The sequence below is a fragment of the Ooceraea biroi genome, chromosome 10, assembly GCF_003672135.1.
Source record: "Ooceraea biroi isolate clonal line C1 chromosome 10, Obir_v5.4, whole genome shotgun sequence".
Taxonomy (NCBI): domain Eukaryota; kingdom Metazoa; phylum Arthropoda; class Insecta; order Hymenoptera; family Formicidae; genus Ooceraea; species Ooceraea biroi.
This window is the reverse complement of record NC_039515.1, coordinates 11,686,547-11,712,642: the sequence shown is the minus strand read 5'-3', so window position 1 is coordinate 11,712,642 and position 26,096 is coordinate 11,686,547. Positions and strand designations below refer to the sequence as shown.

Genomic DNA, 26,096 nt, shown 5'->3' with positions numbered 1-26,096 from the left:
ATTGCTAAAACGTTTTGTTCCAACTTTGCCCTGTTCTTTCGAGCAGGTGTTCCGTATTACATCGGCACGTAAGTGATGTGTATACTTGGCGTAATGTGTATAAGCGCAACCTGAAGGTGGGGAGTTTCTAAATTGCTACGTCGACGTGAGAGTACTGCTGGAAAATTTACGAAACACCATATATGTGAGTACTTGGTTATTCCAAGTTTAACGACTGCTTGGTATATATCGTTAATACGTACGAAAAACGTTCGCCGATAGCGTTTCAAAATTCTATCAAATTTATACCTCTCTCAGCGGAATTAATATTTTCTTGTCATTCCTTTTTTCAAAGAATTCTATCATATTATTCGAAAAGTGCAATTTCTATTATGCATCTAAGATATAATTATTATCTTTAAAAAAGTATAATAGAATTATTCTTTCTCGTAAGCAAAACATATAAAAATGTGCACTTTCATGTCAATTTCAAATAATTCAAGCTACTCAATTATCTCGCTTTTAAGATAATCACAATTAATAAACTTTTTCGATAGGCCTAACAGAAAAGAATAAAAATTACGCTAGCGCGGCTGTGGCAACTTTTTGCTTCAGCTTTTTGCCAAGTTACCATGGAAGGATGGTCTGAAGGGAGGTAATAAAAATGTAAATTGCAAGCGGAAAGACCACCGATAAAACGATCGACTGCCTCGATCGGCTGACAGGGCGAATGGAGTACGGAAAGGCGAAGAGAAAGCTAAAGAAACAAGGAAATGCCAGTAAGTACGGCCAGCCACCTCACACAGGAGCCGCTCTTTGATTATCCACCGGATAATAATGGATAATAATAAATTCATGAAGTGATGCGTATGCGTACCTCGCGCTATTACCTTTTTCTGCGCTGAAGATTTTCAAATGATGCGCGCTGATACGCAGGTTGAAATAATCTACTCCATTTACATGCTTATAGGCTCGCGCACAATCGTGGGTCGATGGAAAACCCTTTCATTGTGGAACGTTCCTCTACCGTATTCATTAGCTTAGTCTCTCCGTCCTCGTCTCTTCCCTTCGCCATCGAATCTCTTTGTCTTCAGGCTTCCTTCTTTCGTTCTTTGTTGAAGGCTTCTTCGTTTCTCAATCTCCTTCGCGCGCGCCATTCCGAGGATATTCCCGCCTCTATCTCCCTTATTCCTGCTTTAATACTTTTCTCTTATTCTTTTCTTCTTGCGCCTGTGTTCTTGTTCAGACAACTGTCTCCCAATCCTCGCGCGATCTTCCTCTCCGGCTGCTCCTCCCTATCTACCTTCATCCTAGAGTATCTCCGTCTTTTGGTGATGGTGTCTTCTCCGGGCGGCATATAAGCGATCACTACCGTAGGTAGGTAGGATAGAATCTGAAGGTTAGCTCGAAGATGTCTTATTTTTGAAACAATGTTCCCTCCGCGTCTCGCGGCCTGCTCGTAAATCCTCATTTCGAATCCTGAGACTCATATAAAATCCCACTACGCCGGGCGTCCAACTCCTTCAGCGAAACATGTCACCTTCCTTGATTTTTTTTACGAGCCCCGTCCCCTTGAACACCCGTCTCTTTGTTCGCCTTAATCGCATCCGATCTAGCCGCGCAGGTAAAATATTTTGCCCTCTCGTTATAATGGCATTTTTTTCTAATTTATTATATTCAACTTAGCCCTTCTCGTTGGGCGTTTCACAAATGGGCCCTACACTTGCGATCAGTATCATCGGTTCATCCGGGCACTGCAAGCTTCTTTCTGCATGATCTGTACGACTTACGTCATGGACGTAACACGACATCGATGAAACTTCCCATCTGCACCAAGTGACTGAATCACGTTCATGGATGATTTGGAGGTCTTGGCATTGCGCAATAAGATCATGCTTAGTCAATCGCGCGGTGCCACATCAGCTGTTCAGACACCTAGACACCATCGGCCCTGTCCGGGACTCGACAGGTGAACGACGGTGACGGCAGACGCGCGCGTGACAAAAACACATCAGCGTTTAAGTTGCATCACGATCTTCCCCAACAATAAATCAGGGAGTCTGAAGCCGCGCGACACGCGAGTCGTAATATTTAAGTTAATGGCTCGGTATAATAAAGTTAATGGCTTCATGATAGCCATTCGAGGGACAAGCAGAACCGACTCCCGCGTTCGCGAGAGCCGACGAGCCGCGTCGCCTCCGTAATGAATACACTTTAAGCATCGCTTCCCCGTGTGCAAGTGCGCGGCAATGAATCCCATCGCTGTACATGCGAGGGTATACACCACCAGTATTGCGAGAGTCAGTTTGCATGTCAGCTCGCATGTTCCGGACCACTTTCCGCGGCGCTTCGGCCATTCTCGCGCGCGCGAGAGAGGACGCGGCTAGAGACTCGCGTTTATCACCTTATAAAACGAGGATCTCACGCGCGCGGGCGTAAATAATGGCCGCCGGCACTCGACAGTCTTTCGAGGAGAAGACACACAACACGGTGAACGCGATACGCGTGTGTCGCGGAACGGAATTGCTGTACGCCGCCCTTCGATCGCGACCGACTCGCCGGACGACGATGATCATTTTAGCGAGTTGGAGGAGTGAGAAGACACTACGCGTAAGTGTAATCGTGATTTTGCTGGATGAGGAGCTTTTTTAAATGCTTGTTAAAATGAGCGGCGGTAAATCGCTGTTTTAAATGGTTATTAAAACAAGTGGCTGTAAATGAACCGCATTCGCTTATCAGCATTATATATTTCGAGTTTGTTTGAATGTCAGAACAAAGAATTAAAATTGTAGTTCTATTTATTTTCATATTATATGGAAATACTTAATGTTCATAATAATCGATAGAAAAGTATTTATCTATACACACGCACACGAGAAAGCTTTATTGTGTGATATACGTTTCGTACTAATAACTCGTAAATGAATCATCAGTTTTAGAAAACTATTAAGATGCTTTTATATTTCATAATAATCGATAGAAAAGTATTTATCTATACCGTTTTCTCACTCCTTAAACATAAAAATTTTTCTAATCGTTATTTTCTGTTGCACAAAGAATTTAATATGAAAAAGTGCATGCAACAAATGCGTGTAAAGCTTTTGCGTATTTGTTTTTGTTGCATGTTTGATTGCCGCGGGCAATAACGATTTCTCTTTGCCAGTGTATATCCCACGATTACTATAATTTCAAGTATAAGGAATGATTGTCTTGCATTGCGCTACAAATCCTTTTTCCGCAGTCAAAGTATTGTACTTTCTACTAAAACTATCTATTCATATACACGCTTTCGAAACTGTTTCCAACGATAGATAATACTGTAAAAAGAAGCATTAACTTACATAATAAACTAAACTAAAGAAAAATTATGAAATACTTTGAACAAGAACAAATACTGAATAGATATATAATTACCTTAACATTAGATTGCAACAACAAGAAATATTTTCATGCTTTATATGTCAATAACAAACCATATTGCTATTTTTATCAGTTCGAAGATCAAAGAAATGCTTTGATATAATTCCATCCATTCTTCTATGTTAATATATCTATATTATTTTACCAAAAATGTCTCATTCTATCAAAAGCAAACATTATCACATTAATTCTCCTTCTCTTTCTTTCGAAATCTACTTTTTTATATTCACATAAAATATTCAAATCATATACATATTTTTGTAACACTCTATATAAGTATTATAAGATTAAAAATCTAGAACGTAAAAATTTTGCAATGTACTATTTGCATAGCATTCAAATTATCGAACTTTCCTTAAATTAGCATGTACCTAACGTTTATTAAACAGCATGTTATCATCCAATTAAAAGATATCACAATTCTTGTTTTATCTGCATGTTTAAATGAGAGCTTTTTAACAAATTTATAAATTTTTTTCACTCACCTTCGACAAGCTGCAACTACGGTGGTGAACCAATGGCGATAATTTTTCTTCGCCACATGAGGAATCCTGTAATCAAATTTGTGTGTATTAATATGAATGTTTTTAAAATTCAATTCAAACAAAATATATAATATCCTAAATTCTTCTTCTAGAATCATCTTCTAGAATCATCCTCTAGAATCCTAAATTCTTCTTCTAGAATCTTCTAGAATCATTTATTCTTATAGAAATGATAATCACACGCTCACATTATCATAGCATTAATTTCTTCTGACTTTGAGGCTTTCACATTAATTTTTTATTAAAAATAATTGTTAAATATATAAGAAAAAGTGCAAGCTATTTCTCATTTATATTTTTATCTGATTTATATATATTTGTGATGACAGAAAATATCACACTGCTGTACATCTTAAGTACGATGTCCTCTGTTGCAATATCCGGTTTTAAAATCCCATTTTTAAACTCTTTTCTTTTCCTCACACTTTTCAGTATTGCACTAATAATAATCATCGAAAACAACTGTATGCCAAAATTACAATTTAAATAAACAAATTACCTGAATAGCAAATATTGTCAACGAGCTAAAGCGACGCAAAAGCCGTCGGAATTTAACCACGTCAACGAACATCGCGCACTACGGAAAAGATCTTTGATTTTTAATTAACGTTTATTCACGACTATCGATCATGCGAAGAGACGTCAGCATACGATGCTGTCGAAACGAAAACTGAGAACTGTTTCCCGAGATACGTGAGACATAGACGAAAAGTATCATTGTATATAATATTGCGACGAGTCCTTGAATCTCTATTCGTTTCAGCAAATGCGGGACGCTAGGAAAAAATTGGAGTATTGGCGGAAGAAGTGGAAAACCCTTTGTAGAAGAAAAAACTCGTGAGTGATTTACAACGATTTCTCAATTGTCTGCTTGACCTTCTACACGAAGGACTGGACTTCCGTCGGAACCCGCGAGCCTTGAAATATTTTTGACAAAAGTACGCAGCAAAAACGTTTGTGTTTAATTCAATACAATTTCACATGTCCAACGGTCCACTTAAATTTTTATATTAATTTAACATAATGTGACTATGTCAAATAATGACATCAATATTATGTAGATAATATAACATAAAACATTTAATAGAAAAATTACTATGTTTGGAAGCAAATTTTACGTAAAATGGACATTTATAATGTTAAATTTTATTTAAGGAAAATGTTATTTCTATAGTTCGTACTGCGTCATCATTGCGTTTGAAAAAAGTTGATTTAACATATGGCGATTGTTGTAGACTGAAATTCTTACTATTACATATAATATAAAATATATTATTTTAACATTTGGATTACTTAATCATAAATTTAACACAACGACAATTTGTTAAATCTACACATTGCTATATTACGGTTTTAACACAAAACTTTTAACGAAAATTATTTTTAACAGAAGTACAAAATGTCTTTTGCTGTGTACATGCTATGCGGAAAACTACAGATTTTTAAAATGTTTAATCATAATTTTATATGATAAAAATATATAATAATACCAGTTATTAATAACAAGATTTTAGAACAGTTAAGTAACATTTATACTATCTATGTATTTAATATTTAAATAGTAAATTGTATAATTTTCTATTCTAATTTCATATTGTAATTATATTATAAATATTGTATTAATTTGTAATTTTGTTTTATTTGTAATGTATATTTATCATGCAAAGTAACAAATAAGTTAACTACAATCCAAAACTAGAAATTTTCAATTTACGTCTAACGTATAAGCAAAGCGCCGTCGGTAGAAACATATAAACGTTTTCCTTAGACATTCAATTATTGCTTGTAATATCGTTTTATTATAACATCAATTATAATAAAAACAACTAAAATTGAAATACATATGTCAATGCTTATTTAACATTACTAATATAACTATGTTACTTTTATTTAACACTATCTGTCTCTAAAAATGTTGCACATTCAAATTTCATGATATTTCGTATGAAATTTAATCTATATTTTATAAAATACATTTTTCTGTAAGTTGTATATGTCTAAAAAGTGCACACCTACGAAAATCTAATACAAAATGCACCTGGTTGTGAAGAAATATTAATGTTTGCATGAATGCATAGGTAACGCTTACTATTCATCTTAGTTTATGTTTGAAATGTTTTTTTTGTTTATAACACGTTGCAATATGTGCATAATATTTGTCATCTAAAGTCATTAATAGCCAATTTTTACATGACACCACTTATTAAGACAAAATGCTTATAGCTTGGCACTTCAAGTGTCCAATAATAAAACAGGTCGCCATTTCGGCGTCGCCCGACGGACGTTAGCACGTCGCTTTGCTATCTTCTATTTCCCTTGCGTTTACTGAGTTTACTTGAGTATATAACAAAATAAGAACTAAATATATATTAAATGTATATTACAAATTATATTATAAACACATATATATTTATATCACATTTATGTTAAATTAAAATATACTTTACGCGGAAATATTTGCTACTATTCCTAGCATTTTTATCTTTTATTATTTAATAAACTTATTGAGCTTGTTAATGTGGCATAAAATGTTTAAATTAAGCTTTAACGTGCTGCATGTAGATAATTTGTTAATCTCAGTAATGCAGTATACTAAAATATACAATAATCTTTCCAACATTTCAATATCCTGTATATATGTAAACTTGTCAAATTAATTATTTTAGTAAACGACGAATGTCGGATGAAAAATCATCGCCGACGATAAAATGTCGGACAGATATCGGTATTACACAGGGAAATGGCAGACAAAGGTAGAAACGAATCCGACCGACGGCCATGGATCAGTATGATCTGTTTGCTGTTCTAGAACATAGCATTTATTTGATTTATTAGCATTTATATCATTTATTTGATTGTCTAATCGGAACATATATAACAATGCTCTCACAATAAATAAAATTTTTCACAAATATTTATTTCAGAAAAATGTAGGCAATGTTTTCTGTCGTTTGCATGTTTGTTCCAGATATTCACGCTTCGTGTAATATCAAAATTCATAACTTTACCTATTGATTGCATGAACTCTGTAAATTTAGCTTTTTTTACAACAAGTTTCATCTTTTTATCAACTTTTTATGGATGTATTAAATAGATAGATCAAATAACAATGTAAAAATATGGAAACATCCTTGATGTTTAAGAAGATGTTTTTTAACGCAAAGCAGATATTACATATCCATAGCTTTTACAGAAGAAAGCAATCATCCAAGAAGGTTTGTTTTCCCATACATCTGATTTGGTCAAGCTAGTCTAGGCAGTGCAATGTTTCCCCTTGACATCCACTCATCGCGAAAGGCAATCATCCTTTCGCATGTGACGTCATAAATCGAAAGTCATAATACCATCACGATGGCGCCTGGCGTACGCTATTTTTATGTCAACCCTCCATTTTACTCTATTTATTGGCGTTCGATTTATGATTGAGAGATTTACAGATTAGGTCGAGTAACAACGACAGGTTACTAGAAAGTTCGAAGACTAGAAAGTTCGAAATCGAATAAAGTCTGGCGTAATACATCAGAAGGTACATAAGCGGAATTAGTGAAGCAGAATGATCACTTAATTGATCTTTTTTATTAACATTGAATTTTTATGAACACAGTTATTTTTATTATTTGTATTACGTTTCACACTATACTATTACTATACTATATTTATCATTATTTCGGAATTGTATATAATATTATCTGCATGTAACACATGTTTTATATAAGTAGTTCTTTTCATAATTAATAATATGATATTGTTTTTAATTGTACACATAAAAGCGCGTAATCTATACATGTGTATTATCACATTAAGAACATTGTCTTGTCCAATCTCCAGCTTGTGGTATTTTTACCTATTTTAGGCATTAGTAGTAAATCGACTACCAATCCGTTGACGCGACATTAAAAACGCAGGTAGACGCCGGACGGGAAAGGAAAAGAACGATGGTTTGATAGGAGGAGGAAGCCAAAAAGGGTGGGCCTAGAAGCAGCAGAGGGCAGGCCAAAGGAAGGACCGCTTGCTCGTTTACCGCCTGCCAGGACGAAAGGACGAAGGTAAAAGTAATCGCCAGCATGCGAAGCACGCCCCGAGCCTCCGCCGCGCGTACATTCTCGGTTCGTAATATACGACTTCCGTACGTTGATGGAATATTCGAAAAATCCGAGAATCTCACCGGCGATAGAGAAACTTCAGACGAGAATATCGTTGCATATGCGGCCATAATACTGTGCATACCGATGAATGTTTCTGTGGAAACTCACGAAATTGAGTTTTGTTTGTTACGTGCGTGCGAAATATTCAGCATACTCACTTTTCACTCACAGGCATAATACTTTCGACGATCATTTTAGAATAACGATACATATACAAATAATCTGTTAGATTATTAATTAAGTAACCCGGGTCGCATCTAAATGCTGATACAACTCAATGTAGCAATATTTTTGAGAATTTTGTTTTTTGAAAATTGCCTATATTGCTATAAAATTAAGGCCCTATTCTAATTACCTTAATATATGACAAACTATTGGGTTGGCCAAAAAGTAATTGCGTTTTTTTCCAATAGATGGACATACATGTCTTGAAATGTAACTAACTTCATTCTAAACCGCAAATTCATTATGTAGGTTAACAACTCACAGTTCAAGCTTGTTTTAGAAAAAGAAAGTACGCGATTTCGTTAACAATTGTTTGTTTGCCGTCGATTTCAAAATGGAAAATCAAAAAGAACATTTTCCTCATATTTTGTTTTATTACTTCCGAAAAGGGAAAAACGCTGTGCAAGCTCATAAAAAGTTATGTCATGTATATGGCGAAGATGCTTTAAAACTGCGGTAGTGTCAAAATTGGTTTACTAAATTTCGATCTGCAGATTTTTATGTGAAAGATGCACCACGCTCAGGAAGGCCAATCGAAATTGATGATGACAAAATAAAGGCACTGATCGATTCGAATCGGCGTTTAACGACACGAGAGATTGCTGAGAATCTTAACATATCGAAATCGAGTGTTGAAAACCATTTAAAACGACTTGGATACATTAGTAAGCTCGATATTTCGGTACCACATGAGCTCAAAGAAATTCATCTCACTAAGCGTATTGACATCTGCGATTCTCCTTTGAAACGTGAGGAAAATGATCCATTTTTGAAACGCATGATAACAGGCGACGAAAAATCGATCGTCTACAACAACGTCAAACGAGAAAGATCGTGGCTCAAGCGCGATGAACCTGCTGAAAGCACTTGAAAAGCAGATATTCACCAAAGAAAGATTATGCTGTCAGTCTGGTGGGACTTTAAAGGTATTGTGTATTTTGAGCTGCTTGCAAGGAATCAAACCATTCATTCAGACGTATACTGTCGTCAACTGGATAAATTAAATGATGCCATCGAACAGAAACGTCGAGAATTGGTGAATCGCAAAGGTGTTGTGTTTCACCATGATAACGCTAGACCACGTACAAGTTTGGTCACTCGTGAAAAATTGTTGCAGCTTGGATGGGATGTGTTACCATGATGTTACCACATCCACCATATTCGCCAGACCTGGCACCATCGGATTACCATTTGTTTCGTTCTTTGCAAAACGCCTCGAATGGTAAAACCTTTACTGCTGATGAGGATATCAAATCGTTCTTGTAATTGTTTTTTGCTGAAAAAGATAAGAACTTTTTTGAGCGCGGAATCATGAAGTTGCCTGAAAAATGGCAAAAGATAATCAAACAAAATGGACAATATATTGTTTAATAAAGTTTTTGTTTCCCATGAAAAATTCGCCTTTTATTTATATAAAAAAAACGCAATTACTTTTTGGCCAACCCAATATGTTGTGCAATCATAAGTATTTAGTTCGATTCCAGACACGACCCGGATTACTTATTTAATGACTTAATATTAATGGCCGTTCTCTTCGAGGAGTTTGAAGTAAACTTCAATATTAGATGTCTTAACTCTGAAGTAGCAATCTAGGAGCGTCTCAACGAATTGCGTTTTCTTACCACCCCATTGCGGACGGCTCGTAAATTAAGCCAGATGCAATTAGCAAGATGCACAAGCAGACGCAAATTAGATAAGCAGTAAAAAGAATGCGTTTCATCTGTAACATAAGAGACGCATTCATTTCGCAGGCATCGCGATGGTGACCACATCGGTATAAGCGTACAGCAGCAGAAATATTCTTTGAAATATACGACGCTGTCAGCTCGTACGTGTCATTCTAACGTATTCGCGTGTTGGTGTGCTAGTGCTTTACCGAAAGGAATGCAACACATTTCTCGGCGACCCATCCCCGAGGGAGCTTCACGAAAGATGTCCACCGTTAAACGGAACGCAGATAATCTGAGTGTTTATCACCCATCCCCGAAGAAAAGGATAACGCAAATGGCGTCTCAGCGGTAGCCATTTTAAAAAATACTCCCGCGCGTATTCCGTTGCCGCCGTCATATTTCAGAACACGCGGATGCAGCTGGTTGTAATCTGAGGCACTTCCTTGCCCGAGGAGACATAAGAAATCCCTTTGCTCCCTCGCAAAGCCGGAAACGTCATGGATTATAAACTTCTCCAGTCATCGCGGAACCGCCCCGAACATTCCTTCGAATCCTCTCAACTTCGATCGCGCTTCCCTTTTGTCGGGCAGCCCACGTGAATACAATTATATAATGTTTGGAGAAATGTCATATACCCTCCGGACGTCAGGCCGAGTAACTGTCTCCGGTTGCATCTCATATTTTATACACATACACAGCTATTGAACACGCCTTCATTCTCCTGTATCCCTTTCAAATATTTTATTCTCCCTTGTGAAATCTCAAAACTGATTTTACTGATGTTACGTAAGTATTTATGTTAATATCGTATTTATATCATCATAAACATTGAACAAAAATGTTTCTATAAAATTTGTATTTGCAGATTCAAATGAATCGCTCATCTCGCGATATAATACTTACAAATTACAATTAGTATTAGATCATTAACTAAGTAATCCAAGTCGCATTTAGATAGCGATACAAATATTGTAGTGATCTTTTGGATAATTGTGTTTTTTAAACATTGCCTATCCTGTTATAAATTAATATACGACAAGCTATGTTGTGCTGTCATATGTATGGGCTTAGTTTGATTCATCGCTATCTAGACACGATCCGGATTACTCAGTTAATGATCTAATAAATTAATTTTCACAATATCCAACAATCATCAAATATCTAAAGAAAAATAAGAAAATGCAATAAACAGAAAGATAAAAATAATGGTTGATTGCCAAAACTGCACACACAAAAGCGACTCGAAAGAAATGGAATAAAAGGAAGACAAGAAATAGTGGAGGCAGAAGAGGGAAAACTCAGCTCGTTTCCAACTGTAGGATAGGGAAGAGAAATACGCGCTCGTAAAAGACGAAGCGCACAGTTCCCAAAGAAAATACGAATTAAAGCAGCCGGTTGTTGAGAAAACTTTTATAAATCGTTTGAAGGATTGATAACAGTGGACGCAAATGCCACTACTATATTTAAATATCTACATTTATGGAAAGTTAGATACGTAAAACAATAAAAATAATATTTGTGATACAATAAAAATAATATTTGATTAATACATTTTAGTATTAAACAAAGGTAGTAAGCATCATTCATTACGAAGTGTATAGAAAATAACTACTATCAATGCGTATGAATTATGTGTACGGATAATTAAAATAAAATAAATTTATGTTACTAGCACAAATTTTACATGCACAAAATTTATGTGATAAAGTCAATTCAATATACATGCATATTTAATTTTAAAAGATGGCCGGACGACAACGTAAAAAAGTATGGTCATGGCAGATTACCAAATGTTTCCTCTATGTCAAAACAGTATTACGATAAGACCGAAGCTCTCCGCTTACGCATATTCACCCTAACAGTGCGAGTATTAACTACAGATAACTGGGACCCATCCTATGGAACCCTCGCGACGAGATACAATAGCAGCATGCGGTTTCAACCCTTTCTCTCCACCCCCGTCAGATTCACCACCCTGTACAATAACAGTGAAACTCGGAGGAACGCCCGTAAAGTCCAACTCCCCCCGTATTTAATTTACTGAATAATTGGAATCAAGCTGCCTCATTTGTGTGCCCGACGATCCCCTCTCCCCTGAAACGATGGCAAAACCCGCCCTGCAATTTCCAGCCCCCATGGATGTCGGGCGTTGGATCCTGCGGGAGCTTGATGAGGAGATTTGTGCGCGCTCATAAAACCTACCTCGATCCATCCTGGCCCTCCTCACGTCATCCTCCGTCTCTCACTTTCTCGCTCACCCTCTCTCCCTATCTTCCTACCCTTCTGTTCAGTCCTCGACCCGAGTATGGAGGTGAGTAAAGATGGCCAGATAATGGAACGTCCGCATAGAGGGTACGGAGATTACCAGCGTTAAAAGGGTTGGCTGGTTCGACAAAATAAGCGTTGAGAAAGAATTCAAAGTTGATAACGTTAATCTAGTACTTTTGGTACTGAAAACTCTCTCTAAATTGTAAGGACTGTAGATCTTTATGTTCAGGTAAATATTATAGATTCTATTGCTATGTACATATATGTATATGTGTAAACCAAACTAATAGTTAAAAGAGTCACTATCTATATACGCGCAAATCATATTAGTATTATAATATCGATGAACTTTTAAATGTCTTCAAAAAGTTTAAACAAATCTTATAAAACATTTATTCTGTAATTTAATATATCCTTCATTAAAACAGAAAAGAGAAAAATATATATTATATATATTATTGTGAGTATTAAAACTTCTATCTAACTGCGCAGCTTCAGTTTCTTACAAGTGTATTAATGCCTTCGAACTAACATTCGCCCGTGAGTAAAGTAAGAATGAGAATACCGTAAACGGGGAGGGTTCTCGTTCTTGCGAGCGCATGCGCTTTCCCAGTGCCTAGAAATCGATGGCTGCAGCTAGCTGCCTGACTGTATAGTGATATATGTATAGCTACATGATAAAAAGATGAAAAAGTCAAAAAGTCATACCGTGTTTAAATCTGAGAAATTATTATTGTTTAAATTGCTTCTTCTATGCACACATGATTTATGCATTTTCTATGCGGATAGATTTTTGTAAAGATTTGGTTAAAACATTTGATGAAAAGTTATACAATTAGACCCACGCGTCAATAGTTTTAATGCTTTTATTATCGAAAATTATTATTGAAATGAAGATTATTATTGAATGATTATTACTTTTCTCAAACAACTATAGTTATGTATTTTAAATTATTATTAATTATGTATGCAGTGTTAATAAATGATCCACGTTTAAATCTTAACCAATAGCGTTTCTAGATCAAAATTTCAATTTTATAATACTTTGAGTGATATTATATTACTCGTACAACAAGTGTACCATCTCCTGAAACATTGTTAAAACACTATCAATTTTTAGCAGCATTATCAAACCATCAGCAGCATCTTAATTAACATCAGTTTTGCCAGAGTTGCAAACCTCATAAATTGGAGGGAGGGGAGGGGGCGATAAACCTGTAAGAGTAAAGGAGGACACCTTAAGATATCGTTGTGCGGAAAAGCACAAATAAGAAAAACGCTCGCGATTCTTGGGTGGTCCCCTCTAACCTTCTCTTTCCCTTCTTCGCCCCACCTTCGTCGTTACCGCTTCTCGACGAATCGCGGTGCGCAAACGTAAAACTACGGTGTATAAAGCACATGGGAATCACAAACACCCGTATACGTGCAAATGTAGATGCAGGCGCGTGAACGCAAGAAAAATATATACGCGCACGGGAGACGTAGAGGTGCGCACTGCTACAAATTAACCGCGAAGTCGCTGGAATCTTCCATCCCTCCCCCTTCGCTTCTCTTTCACTCCATCGTTTCCTTCGACCAATTCCCTCCTCAAGTCGATGCCTCAGATTCCCTCCCCATCCCGCTGAACGTAACCTCCAAGACACCCTGTCCTCGTTATTTTCGCTCCCTATACCATTCCTTTCTCCTGCAGGCACAAGGCACCAGTATGAGTTTGCCTTTCTCCTTCCTTCTGTATTGCTCTTTCGAACGCACTCTGCATCGTTCGCTCATGGTACAATCATGGGCATGTTGTATGTGTACGTTTGCGGACACAGACATACGTGTACAAGTTACCACCGACTAGGCGAACGTCTGATAACGTTGGCCACGTTGCACTCGACGAGCTTGGTAATTACTCTAGCATGCCAGTTAGTTAGCCGGTACATATACAAGAAACAATCTGCATGCCTTGTGAAATGTGTTCGCAAGTTAGGTATCTGTACGCAAACACACAATCCCGCCAGATGTTGTCTTCCATTATACAATGCTGAAATTATCCCAGATAAAAACATAAAGATGCATAAGTTGGGAGTTGATAATAAGCAGGTTTCTTGACAAAACCGCAGCAATTTCTTTTGCATCGGTTTCTTCGATTACGAGCGTGATTGAGAGAATAGGTGAATTCTAAGAAGATGGAATGTTACAGAGATCTTTTTTGTTTCAAAAACTTTCGATATACAAAAAATACTCTTCTGTATTTCTAAACTAATTTTTGTTAATGATTACACATGGAATGCAATATAACATTTGAAACTTCTTTTCTATATACGTTGTATTAAAATATGAATTTAATTTCATAATAATATTATCTAAATACATTTTAATTGAATAAATATCATACATATCTTAAATAACAAAAAATTGTACAAAAAATATACATATGAAAATTGATATACTATATTGAATCCTTATAGGACATTTATTATATTCTAGAGACCCTCTATAGAGGGTCTCTATTATATTCTTTCTCAATGCGACATCTCAGTCAACCTACATCGTGATATACTTTGTAGCTACATACGAAAACCTCAGCTGATATAAGAGGTTTCAGAAATGTCGGTATGAGAACGAAAGTATATTTTCTTCTTTATCAGCAGAAACTTTAGATAGATTTCATATTTCTACCTACTGCTGATAAATAATATATAATATTATTTATTATAATTTAAATATAAATAGAAATAAAATATATTTATAACAATATAATAAAAAACCATGTAAATAAATTTTACAAAAGACAACAAAAAATTAACAATTTTCAAAACTTTATTCTTATTATTATTTATATTAATTGCAAACTTGTGTTAAGTTGTAACATGATTACGAATATTTAAACATGAATCGTTTAATATCCATATAGCAAAATTCCATAAAACAAGTGTAAATTAAATAAACAATTAAATGAGTAACAGAAATAAACATATAAGCTTTAAAAATAGGTAAAATAAAAAAGAAAATAGATTATGTTAAACAATATTTATTTAATATTGCAATAACTTACAAAAAATATTAGAACTCTCATATCTGTTTAATAAATACCAAGTTTTAAGAAAACATAATTTTCAGAATAAGAATTAAAATGTAAAATTAATATGTATTATATAATATGTCTACAACTAAACTAAGAAAACCATCGAATAAAATTAAATAATAACGAATATGAATAACAAACTAAACGAATAACCATCTGACAATAAAGAGCATTAAAGATACTCATTACGCGTATGGTAAGTCGATAAATTAGTTATCTATCATATCTAAATTAGTTTTTCGTTATACCATATCGTTACATGTTTTAATAATTATTTATTATATGAAAATTTATAATCTTCATGGAAAACAATCGGCTTAATATTATACGTTAAAAAGCATAAAATAAAAAATTGGTAACATTATGTCTATATGCTTGTAAATTAGTAGTAATAAGGTAATATAATAAAAATATAAAAATGATAAAGAATAATACGTTTATCGACGAAGACTGAATCGAAAATGATCATAAGGAGTACATATTTATAATAAAAATCAAATATATACTTAAAATAATAGTTATAATACTTTAATAAAACCGTAATATTGTAAGTAATACTCTGAGAAAAATTTGGTTTTTGGAATTTGGCTCAAGTTAGGAAATATCACAAATTTTTAACTCATACACACACTCAAATACACCATTAAAGACTTATCTCGTGGGATATAATGAGACAGTCTCATAAGGTGAATCAGATATGCGCGCGCACGTATCCATGATGGCCGCCAAAGATAAAACGGTGGAGGGAGAAAACATCCCCATATAAACGTTAAGAAGGAGACTGAGAATGGTGGGGTTGTGCTCGTGGATTACGAGTAGGGGGTAGGGCTGACGAATGAAAGTTTCGCGAACGCTATTGGTACCATTCTCTATGGGGGCGAGGCATTATGGAAGACAAGGCGGCCATCATGAATTTCAACATGGCCGCTGTAGATAGCAAGCTTTACTCGACTTTGGTACACTTTGTATACCGTTAGAAAAGTAACGCAAACGTTAGATTGAATTATAGGAAATGACAATTTATACGAAAAAAATATATTGTTCCATATATTAATTCGTAATCAATATGTATAAATATCATCAAACTGCAATATTATTAATAATATTTTTTCATTTTACACAATATGTAATTTGCTTCAATTTAATTAACCCTTATGTGAGTGACGAAAAAAATCTTAATTGGTGTGATGAAGGTACTCGGATACCTTCGGACATTTTGTAAGAAAATTGATATCCTGCAAATTACGTTCCCCATTGAGTCAATCTGTCCAAAGATAACGCTAAAATAATCGCCAGTTTAAGAGTTCTAATGCGAGTAGAGAACAAACAAGTTACCCGGGTACCCCGTCACTCACATAACGGTTAACTGTTTCATAGTTTCTATTTTAATTAATTTCATTTCTTTCAATATTATAATTTTATATATTAATATTATTTACATCAGAACTTTCAGTTAATTACGTTATTTAATAAATATGCAAAATTATTATATCATCTAACAAAAAACACTTCTTTTAACTAAATAAAAAATCGTTATGTTAAATATAATATAAAGATATCTTTTATATACTGATTCCACAAATTTGTAAACAAGTTAATTAAAAATAAAATATTGATTAAATAGTAATATTATTTATAAAAATACATTAAAACAAAAAACATTAGTTTTTTATTATAATGATCTATATCATATAACAAACAAAACATTAAGTTATTCTCTAATTTTAGCTTTTTGAATCTATAGTACTTCAAGTTTTAACTTTATTTTAATTCAAGTAAGATAGCATGTGCAGTATTTAATGGGTTTAGAAATATTTACTAAAACTGATTGAACAATGTAATGTTAAGATCCGATTAATTTTATTAATTACAATTCATGAAATTTCATTGCGACAAACAAGAAGCAAGAATCATCTTTCACCTGTTCATAAGGTCAATAGGTAATGTGATAACGACCGTTCATAATGGTTGCGGAGGAAGGAATTACCGTGCAAACCGACACTTAAGGTTTATCGTGTCTCTTACCACGGGGTTATGTATACTATTCTCTTAAAAGTGAACGGTAGTGAGTTGTAACAAGATTATTGACTTTAAATTCTCGCGAATGACCCCATAGGAGATTGAAGCTACAAATATATTACCGATACTAGGAAGCTAAGTAGATGTATGCACCATGTATGGTTAAAGCACGCAAGGAAAGTTATTATATCGTGAAAAACAAAAATAATCACTTAAGTATCTTTGAAACTCAAAGCTTTAAGAAATGAACGTTAACAAGCGACAGTATAATTATCCTAAGATGTTGTATAAAACTTTATGGTTATTGTATAATAATTGAGCAATTCATGTCTTTCTATAAAATCTATCTATCGTTTGAGCTGTAAGGAAGAAAACTTGTTGCTAGAAAAATGTATAGCTGTAATTAACTTCCCATATCACATATTTAAACACGGATAAAAATTATATGTAGATGAATATCGTGTTTTAGAAGATTAGAGATAATTTCCATCTAAAAATCAGCAAACCATATTCTCTCAATTATATTTTCTCAACAATGTTTGAAACATACACTTTCTCTTGCAATTAAAAAACTTGTAGAAGTAAAAACAAGCTCTATTTTTGATACATTTAAAATCTAAGTTTTGATTATAAATATATTTAAATTACGTACGTTTTTAAAAACTAAGGGTGAAAAGAGTAAGTTCACAAGACTACTTTGCTAGAAAACATCGTGAAGGTTAGAAATTTGGAAGCATCCTGACAACCTGACAACCGTGAGAAAGATTATCAGGTAAATCCCATTTGGCACGTGGCCCTCCCGGTTTTTAATTAAAACCCTCTACCTCGATTCGAACATGAAAAGCACTCTTTCATTAATACATAAGACGAAAAAGCATTAAAACAAACTCGAATGAAATTTAACGAAAACTTGGAGAAGAATCTTTCCTCGAACTCGAAAGAGAGAAACGTTGATCGAATCGATTAATCGATTAATTAATGTGGATATATAAGGACTATTGCAAACCAAGGGAGCTCAGTATCAGAGCTCAGCCCCGATGATGCGGACTGCAATGTCTGCGAAACGTCGGCACAAAGCCGTCATGGAACGCGGAATCTATCCGGAGTCATCAGTACTGACTGATGAAAAGAGTAAGTTTATATAAACATAATTCACAAATTACATTTGTGGAATCGAGCGATGCTATAATGAATCGTTTCCAAATCATACTTTCAATTTCATTGACTAGTAAATATTTTACGAACTTTAAACATGTAGGTGACATGCGATTGTGTACCTTTTGTGTGATTCTGTTTTATTGTTCATCGTATCCGTAAATATCGTGAAGTTAAATGCAAATAAAACCGATCGTGTATGTTATGACACAATTCCAAGCTAATACCGAAAAGCACGATGCAGTAATAAAAGTGACACACAACGCAATACATGAAAATCGCATAAAAACAACTTTCGCTTTACTCCTAAATATAATTTATGTATTATTTATCTATTATGTGCACTAATACGTATTCGAACCCAATATGGATACCGATCCTTAAACTACAATAGTACAGAATGCATAAAAAACTCATGACTCGAATATCAGAGTGTGTAAAAAAATTATATTATTAGAAATTAAATATTTCTTTGTATAATTTCCTTGAGGACATGTCACAGTTCCGAAAACTTTGTACCGTTAGGCACACAGATTCCACAGCTCTTTGCATAGTGACTCTATCCTGTCTCTAGAACTACTCTCTAATTCTTAGTGTAAACAAACTAATGAAAAAGTCTAACGGGCAAATGCGGCGCCGATCCACACCCAGCTCAATTTCTTCACGACCTTCCCATTCGCGGATTTTCCGTAATATTCAAACGTGTTAAATTCATCATTCGCATTTCCCTATAAATTAACGTTATATTTTCACATTTTCAAGTAGCATTTTATTTAAATCATGCAACATTATGACGTGTATATACATGCATCACAGCACGAGAATATTTCTTAAATTTTAGAATAACAGTATATTTTCGTATTAAATTTGGAATTATGCTAATATATCTCTTTTTATCAACGTAGTAACCTTTTCCCCATTTTTTATATTTTTAGATGTGCTTTCTTAGTATGTGATTAATTTAATATTTTACTTTATGTTATAGTGACCAATATAAATATAATATAAAAATAACTCCATATCGTACCTTGAGTTTCGGCGGGTCATCTGACCAGATATTACGGAATCTTCCAACGGAGGCTTTGAAATTCAAGAAACGGCCAAAAACTAAGACTATTAAAAGTTAACACTACAAATATTCTCTAATCACTTTCACTATAGTCTTTTTAAGTGACAAATGCAAAAGATTCGTTCATTATTCAAATGATCCTCACTATCACCAGAGAGTACCAGGTCATTGCAACATTATCACTTCATGCAGTATGTTATTGAATTTTCCCACTGATTACCATGAGATTTATCGAGCATGCCAATCGAGTGGGCATGAGGGGAATCCGTGACAATTAATCGGCGCGCTCGTTGATACTGAAGAACAAAACCGACAAATCGAGAGATATAAAAGAAAGAGAAAAAAGATGAATGACGTGTCCCGCCGCGAAGGTTGACCATTGATACAGCTGGGCTGGGCAATTTGCACGGAATCTTCAAAAAGGCCGGTGGCCGTTCAATGTACGAGGCTTCATGCTACGACAGCAGTGAGACCGACATCGACGACGTAGGTCACTAAAGGAGGTCGTGCGCGCGTGCGTGCCGCCAACAATGTACTCCGTCAGTACCTTTCGAGCACATAACAATGGACCACGTTGGTGAAATGAGGCTCATGATATCTGGATGGGACGTACCGCGCACTCAGCCGGTCGTTCTGCCGCGCAGACTGCACGCTCCACCCTCCTGACCCCCCTTTCGAACGCCACTCGATACGGTTCGACCCCCACCATTGGTGAACTGCGGTACGGTAAAAGAGCGTCCGGTACTCCACACCACTCCCGATTCGCAGCCTTCCCCTACCCAACGAAAGCAACCTTTTGCTCTGACGCGTCTTGTCGAGTAACCCCCACCAACGAAGAATGCTAGTTCGGATGCCGCAATATATCGGGTGCTCAAGAAAAATATGAATGCAGTTACGAAACAAATCCTTGTTATCAAGGAAAATACAAATTGTTGTGCGTGGAAATAGTTTCCTTTAAAAAACTTGGAGAATTCCTCTTTTATTATCTAGAATTTTAACCATATATAGCTAAATATTAAAAAAATAAGATTCGTGTAATTTCTAGCTGTACTGATCTAAACATATTTATGTATGTTTATTATGATAATATTTAGTATGATCCGAATTCTTTTATAAATTAACTGTAATAGAAATCGTATGATCACTAAGAGATATATTTTCTTTTGAAAGTTCTTTGCGTCATCATTAAAATATACAACTCCGCGCCTTCCTTTTCTTCGCTTCCTTTCATCCCCAGCGAACAGAATGCTCTCACGCAGAGTTCGAGAGATCGGGGGAGTCTGATACTCAAAATAAAATACGAGCTAGTTCTGTCTCATGTCACAAGCCACACCTACATATTTCTATACAGAAAATTTCAAAAAGTACAGCTGTTTCCTCACGAACAAAGCCTCTTCGTAAACTACATTCTCTTTTGTTTTAAAAATAGCTTTGACATTTAAATCTATTTACTCTTTAACTCTTTTGTAAAATAAAAAATATTGCGTTTTTATTAAGAAAGTTATTACCATGTTTATAATAAGACAGTATTGTAGAGTTCCAAAACACAGAATAAAGCATCTAGCACAGCATCATGTGGTGTAGCAGGTTGTTAGGGAGCAGGGAGTGCTCGAAGGCGGAGAAAAAGAGGGATATGCGTGCAGGGAAAGGGGAAAGCAGAGAAATACAGGAGGGCAGATTCGACGCTGAGTTTACTCGCGCTGAGGAGCAACGAATCGATCCTTGCAGCCAGCCAAAAGCCCCGGATCTGGCCCTCCGTTCTCCTCATCTCTCTTCCCGCCTCACTATGTTGCATTCTACGTTTCTTTTTATATTCCTTGTATATAATATATGTATGTACATATGCACACACACACATAGTGAAGCAAGATCATTAATTATCAGATCTTTTTCACAACATCAGCTAAATTTCTTTCTGATCTTTGTTAGCGACATGAAATAAATTGCATACAAACTACGAAAATCTGTGCACACGGAAAAATGCATTGGTAAGCTTTCTAATATAACATATAAATTGTCACTAGAATTGTAGGTGTTATACCCAAAAATTTAAGCTCGTTTAAAATTCAAGTTTTTCTATGGCATATAATGAACATGGGATTAATATGGGACTCACATGGAAAAGGACAGTATTTGCTTTACTGTTCGATATTGGTGGAAGTGATAATGCTCGAAGCACAAGACACGGACATCCATAGTAAGAGTTGTTATATTTATCGTGACACTCAAAGGTTCTTTACGATCTATTAAACACCGCGTCAAATGTATCATGTCGTGCTATAACGATAGATCTCTTTCACAAACTTATGTTAAAACATCCGTATACTTATGATTACTACTTAATTCGATAGTTTGCTTGTAACAAATCTCGATTGCTCTCATATTTTCGAAATTCTGATAATTTATACGAGAAATTCCACCAGATAAAACAATATCTTTCGCTAGAAAAGTAATTGTAAAAACACATGGAATATGAAATAGATGATGCACGGTCGATAGAGGTAAGATAAAGTAAAACGTTACGAGTACGAATCTTAGAGATCAAGCAAAACGTTATTATCATTAATAAATCAGTCGCACTTTTGAGAATTCGGTAATTAAGCAAGGCTTTGAAGGAACAAAGCACGTTAGGTCAATTAAGCTGATTTAAGACGTGATTTTGCGATTTCGCGCACATTTATCACATAAGCGAATGAGCATTAACCGCATCGTCGGATATCAACAAACTCCGCGGGCCAAATGTGTTTAATGCTCCTATTTCTGTTTAACTTCTCAATTAACATAACTATGCAACTTCATTATTGCCGTTACACGCCGCTTGGCCACGAGTCCGCAGTGAATGGAAAATACCAACAGAGTACACGAGTCTTTTGTTTTTTAAGGCCCACCTGTCACTCGTAGCCATCGTAATGAACACGTGACAGCATCCTATCTAATTTCAGAATCAGTTTTTACGTCTCCATGCCGCTTGTTTCACTTTTACTAATTAAATACATATGCCGTTCTGTGTCGAACTGAGAAGTGCCAGGTGATATTAAGAGAAGCATGTCTAAATTAATCTAAAAAATGCAATTGCTTTTACAAAAGATACGGAAAATACAAAAATATTACTTGTCGTAGAACAGTGAACGAAATAATAAATGCAAGAACACATTAAATAAAAAACACATTTTTTAAAAGATAAGAAATCAAGTAGCAAATCTCTTTGAGATTCTTAAGAAGAGTTTATATCTATAATTATCATTGTGTTTTAGAATCCAGGAAAATTATATTTTAAACTAATTTTTCGTTGGTGTAATCCATCATCTCGCGATACTTTTGCTTTTTGCAAGTATGCAATTATTTTGCAAGTTATAATACAATAATTGCGATTGCCGTACAAGCGAAGACAGTTAGGGTAAAGCGGGGTAATTTGAATAGCGGAGAAATTTAGTAAGCATTTACGAGAATTTCAGAGAAATATAAGACGCCATGTTTTTATGTTTGAGGTTAGCAACAAAGAAGATACTGTAAAACATGACGTCTTATATTTTTCTGAAATTCTCGTAAATGCTTACTATTATTCAAATTTCCCCGTTATTCAAATTACCTCGCTTTACCCTACGGAATAACATGGACATTTAGCAAAGTGGAAATTTAAAATAAAAAATAAAAATAAAAATTTAGGTGAAAGCCCCTAACTATATTTCTCAACAATTACTAACTCTTTCTCTCTTTTTAATAATAACAAATATTGTGTAATAAAATGTAATTGCAAAACGTTGAGTGTTGAATCTTTGCACAAAGTTGAGTCTACGAATCTTATAAGAGTTAATTGACGTATTGCATTATTATATCGAACAATTAGTAGATAATTTGTATTTCATTTATTTTGTCTTATTGCATACGAGAGAATGAATCGATCTACGCAAATATGAGCAATTAGAGATATGATGATTGAACCATTAACTTTTATTATAAACCATTGTACGTTGCAAAATGATATTTGAATTTTGCGCGAGTGTCGCATCTCAACTGAGGAAATTCAGGAAATGAAACATATAATACGTCAGTTGAATGCGTAGCAACAATTTATGTACATCGTAATTTATAACAAGAAAACCTTGATGATAACAAGAAAATATATGAAATGTGTGAAAGATGGAACAATTGTATGTAGCGTCCCTTCACTTGCTATCGTTTGCGCGAATGTTCTACGTAAAGCAATGCAACTTTTGTTACTTTTGTTACTTATATGTTGAAAATATATTGAGATACACTGATAATAAATTACATAGATCTCAATAATTAATGAATCGAGATATAAAACTGTTATAAAAAAACCAAAGCCGTTGCACACATAAAATGCGGATAGACAGTGAAGTCGATTGATCGAAGGCAAATAGTCGCCGATTGTGCAAACGATAATGTGCCAAAATGATAATTTTACAAGATAACTGCTCTTATCTTTGTTCCACTTCGGTTATCGCACTAACTACGGAAAGAATGATTAAGAGCAACTAAATTGCTATTTTTATTTTAAAACAGTACCTACAATTTTAGATATTGTTCATTAAATATTAATTTATATCATATCATAACGTCAAATATTAGATACAATAATAACTAATTAATTCGTAATTTGTCAAGAGGCTTTTAATCGGTCGTAGAACATTAATAAATAAGCATATTCAACCAGGAACAATATAAGCGATTCACATAATGCTTTCAGCAGGTACTTGTCCCATGGACAACTTACCTTTGAAATATTCGGAAACGCGGATCGTCGTGGCAACTCGCAGACAGAGGATTTCAGCCGCAACAAACAAGAACGGATCCCGCTCGTGAAAGTGCGTGACGGTGAACGCGACGGGGAACAAAAGAGACCGCAGTAAACGGAAACTCGATCGATGACTCCGTGACTACGACCGTCGGTAGATATGGACTCAGCGACCGGTGCTGAGTAAACGCATCCTCACAACCTTCGAGGCGAATCAAAATGGGGTGCGGGCATTCCGGTCGCGGTTCCGGGTTCCCGCGGATTCTGCGTCGGCGTCGTTGCACCCCTGCGCGGACGTCGCGGCGCAAATTCATCCCTTCCATCTACAGGAAGTTGACGCAATAGATACCTCCCCCTCGTATGTCCCCTCCGTAACTCCCTCTCGCAATAGATATTCAGGGTTTCCACCGTCAATATCAAGCCCGCGACCAATAGCTAAATATGCTTGTCAGCGCGCATCGTCTTTTCACAAACGTTACGTACATATCTTAATTCTTGTCTTGAATTCTTATGTATGCATCACACGGTAAAAAGTTATTTCTAATAATTCGCAAATTTTTGTAATCTATAACTATAAGAAATCCTTAGGAGAAACTTTACACGGAATGATACACGTAATTATCTTACGTAGCACATAAAGTTTCTTTAATTCAGTGAGTTCCAATAACGTAATCTCAAACTATAATGATCTATACATTCACTTTTCCACGTAATAGTACAATCGACTATTTTTGAGCGAACAAAATATCTAACATTTCAGTTCCACGCTAGCAATATTACCGTCGCCATAGCCAGTTTCTCCACAGTTATCCAAATATGGTGCAACGGATGAACCAATGAGAGAAGCGCATGATTTTCTTTCCGTTGCAACGATAAAATATACATCGACACTTGCGTTCTAACTATATAGAACGCTATGTAAGATATAAACGTAGCGCGTAATTTTCTTGTAACTAAATGAAAATAAATTCACGACCGACTAATGGTATTCCCTTCGACAAGCCTGAGCTTAAGCCTCCGTGAGGTTTTATGAACGCAAATTACAGAGCTCGATGGCCGCCTCCTGCCAACGCCGACACTCTCGGTGTTCCAGGGCCTTGGCAACTTTTTCAATTTCACGGCCAGTCACCCCCTATTCCCCGAGCCCTGCTACCTCTTCTTTAAAGCTTATTTTTAACTATAGCTAGTACTACTACTATTGCGTACGTACACAAAGCTCTAATTCCACTTTGGTAATTATATCTACTCTGCTATGTTGACATTTGATCAGAAAACCATTAATCGCAACTTTTCTAATAGAAAGAATGTTCTGAAATACAAAATGAAGTTGCTAATGTGTCTGTTACTAAATAGAAAGATACTCAATTGGACGGCACAGCTTTGGAATTATTATTTACGCACACGTGCGGTTAGAAAACTTGAAGAAGTATAAAATAGTTGTCTTCTTTAGAGTCATCGTGACATATCTGCACCCTACAATTTTTTACCCGCCTCACAATTCTATCTTCATCTATCCGTGTTACAGAATCCGTACTCTTCTTTTTCTTCTTATTTCTGTCTATCTTTGTCAATCATTGTATCTCAGTCCTATGATACTACTATACAATCTGCACGACCCTTCGTAATTTCCGGACGTACACTCATTCCCACTTTTATCCCAACATCAACACGTTTAGCGATAGCTATGAGATAGCGGAATAACGAGGTAATTAAACGAGGTAAAGGTAGGTTCCTATTGACCAAAACTGTGTAGAAAAAGACATTGGTATCGT

At 35.2% G+C, this 26,096-nt stretch overlaps 1 protein-coding gene across 1 annotated transcript in view; it reads right to left on the bottom strand.

Moving 5' to 3' along the window:
* LOC113562701 overlaps positions 1-26,096 on the bottom strand; it is a 66,777-nt gene that overhangs the window by 28,687 nt on the left and 11,994 nt on the right. Inside the window, exon 2 of the mRNA XM_026972848.1 lies at positions 3,885-3,950. Coding sequence (XP_026828649.1) covers positions 3,885-3,950 — 66 coding nt within the window. The remainder of the gene's footprint in view (positions 1-3,884; positions 3,951-26,096) is intronic.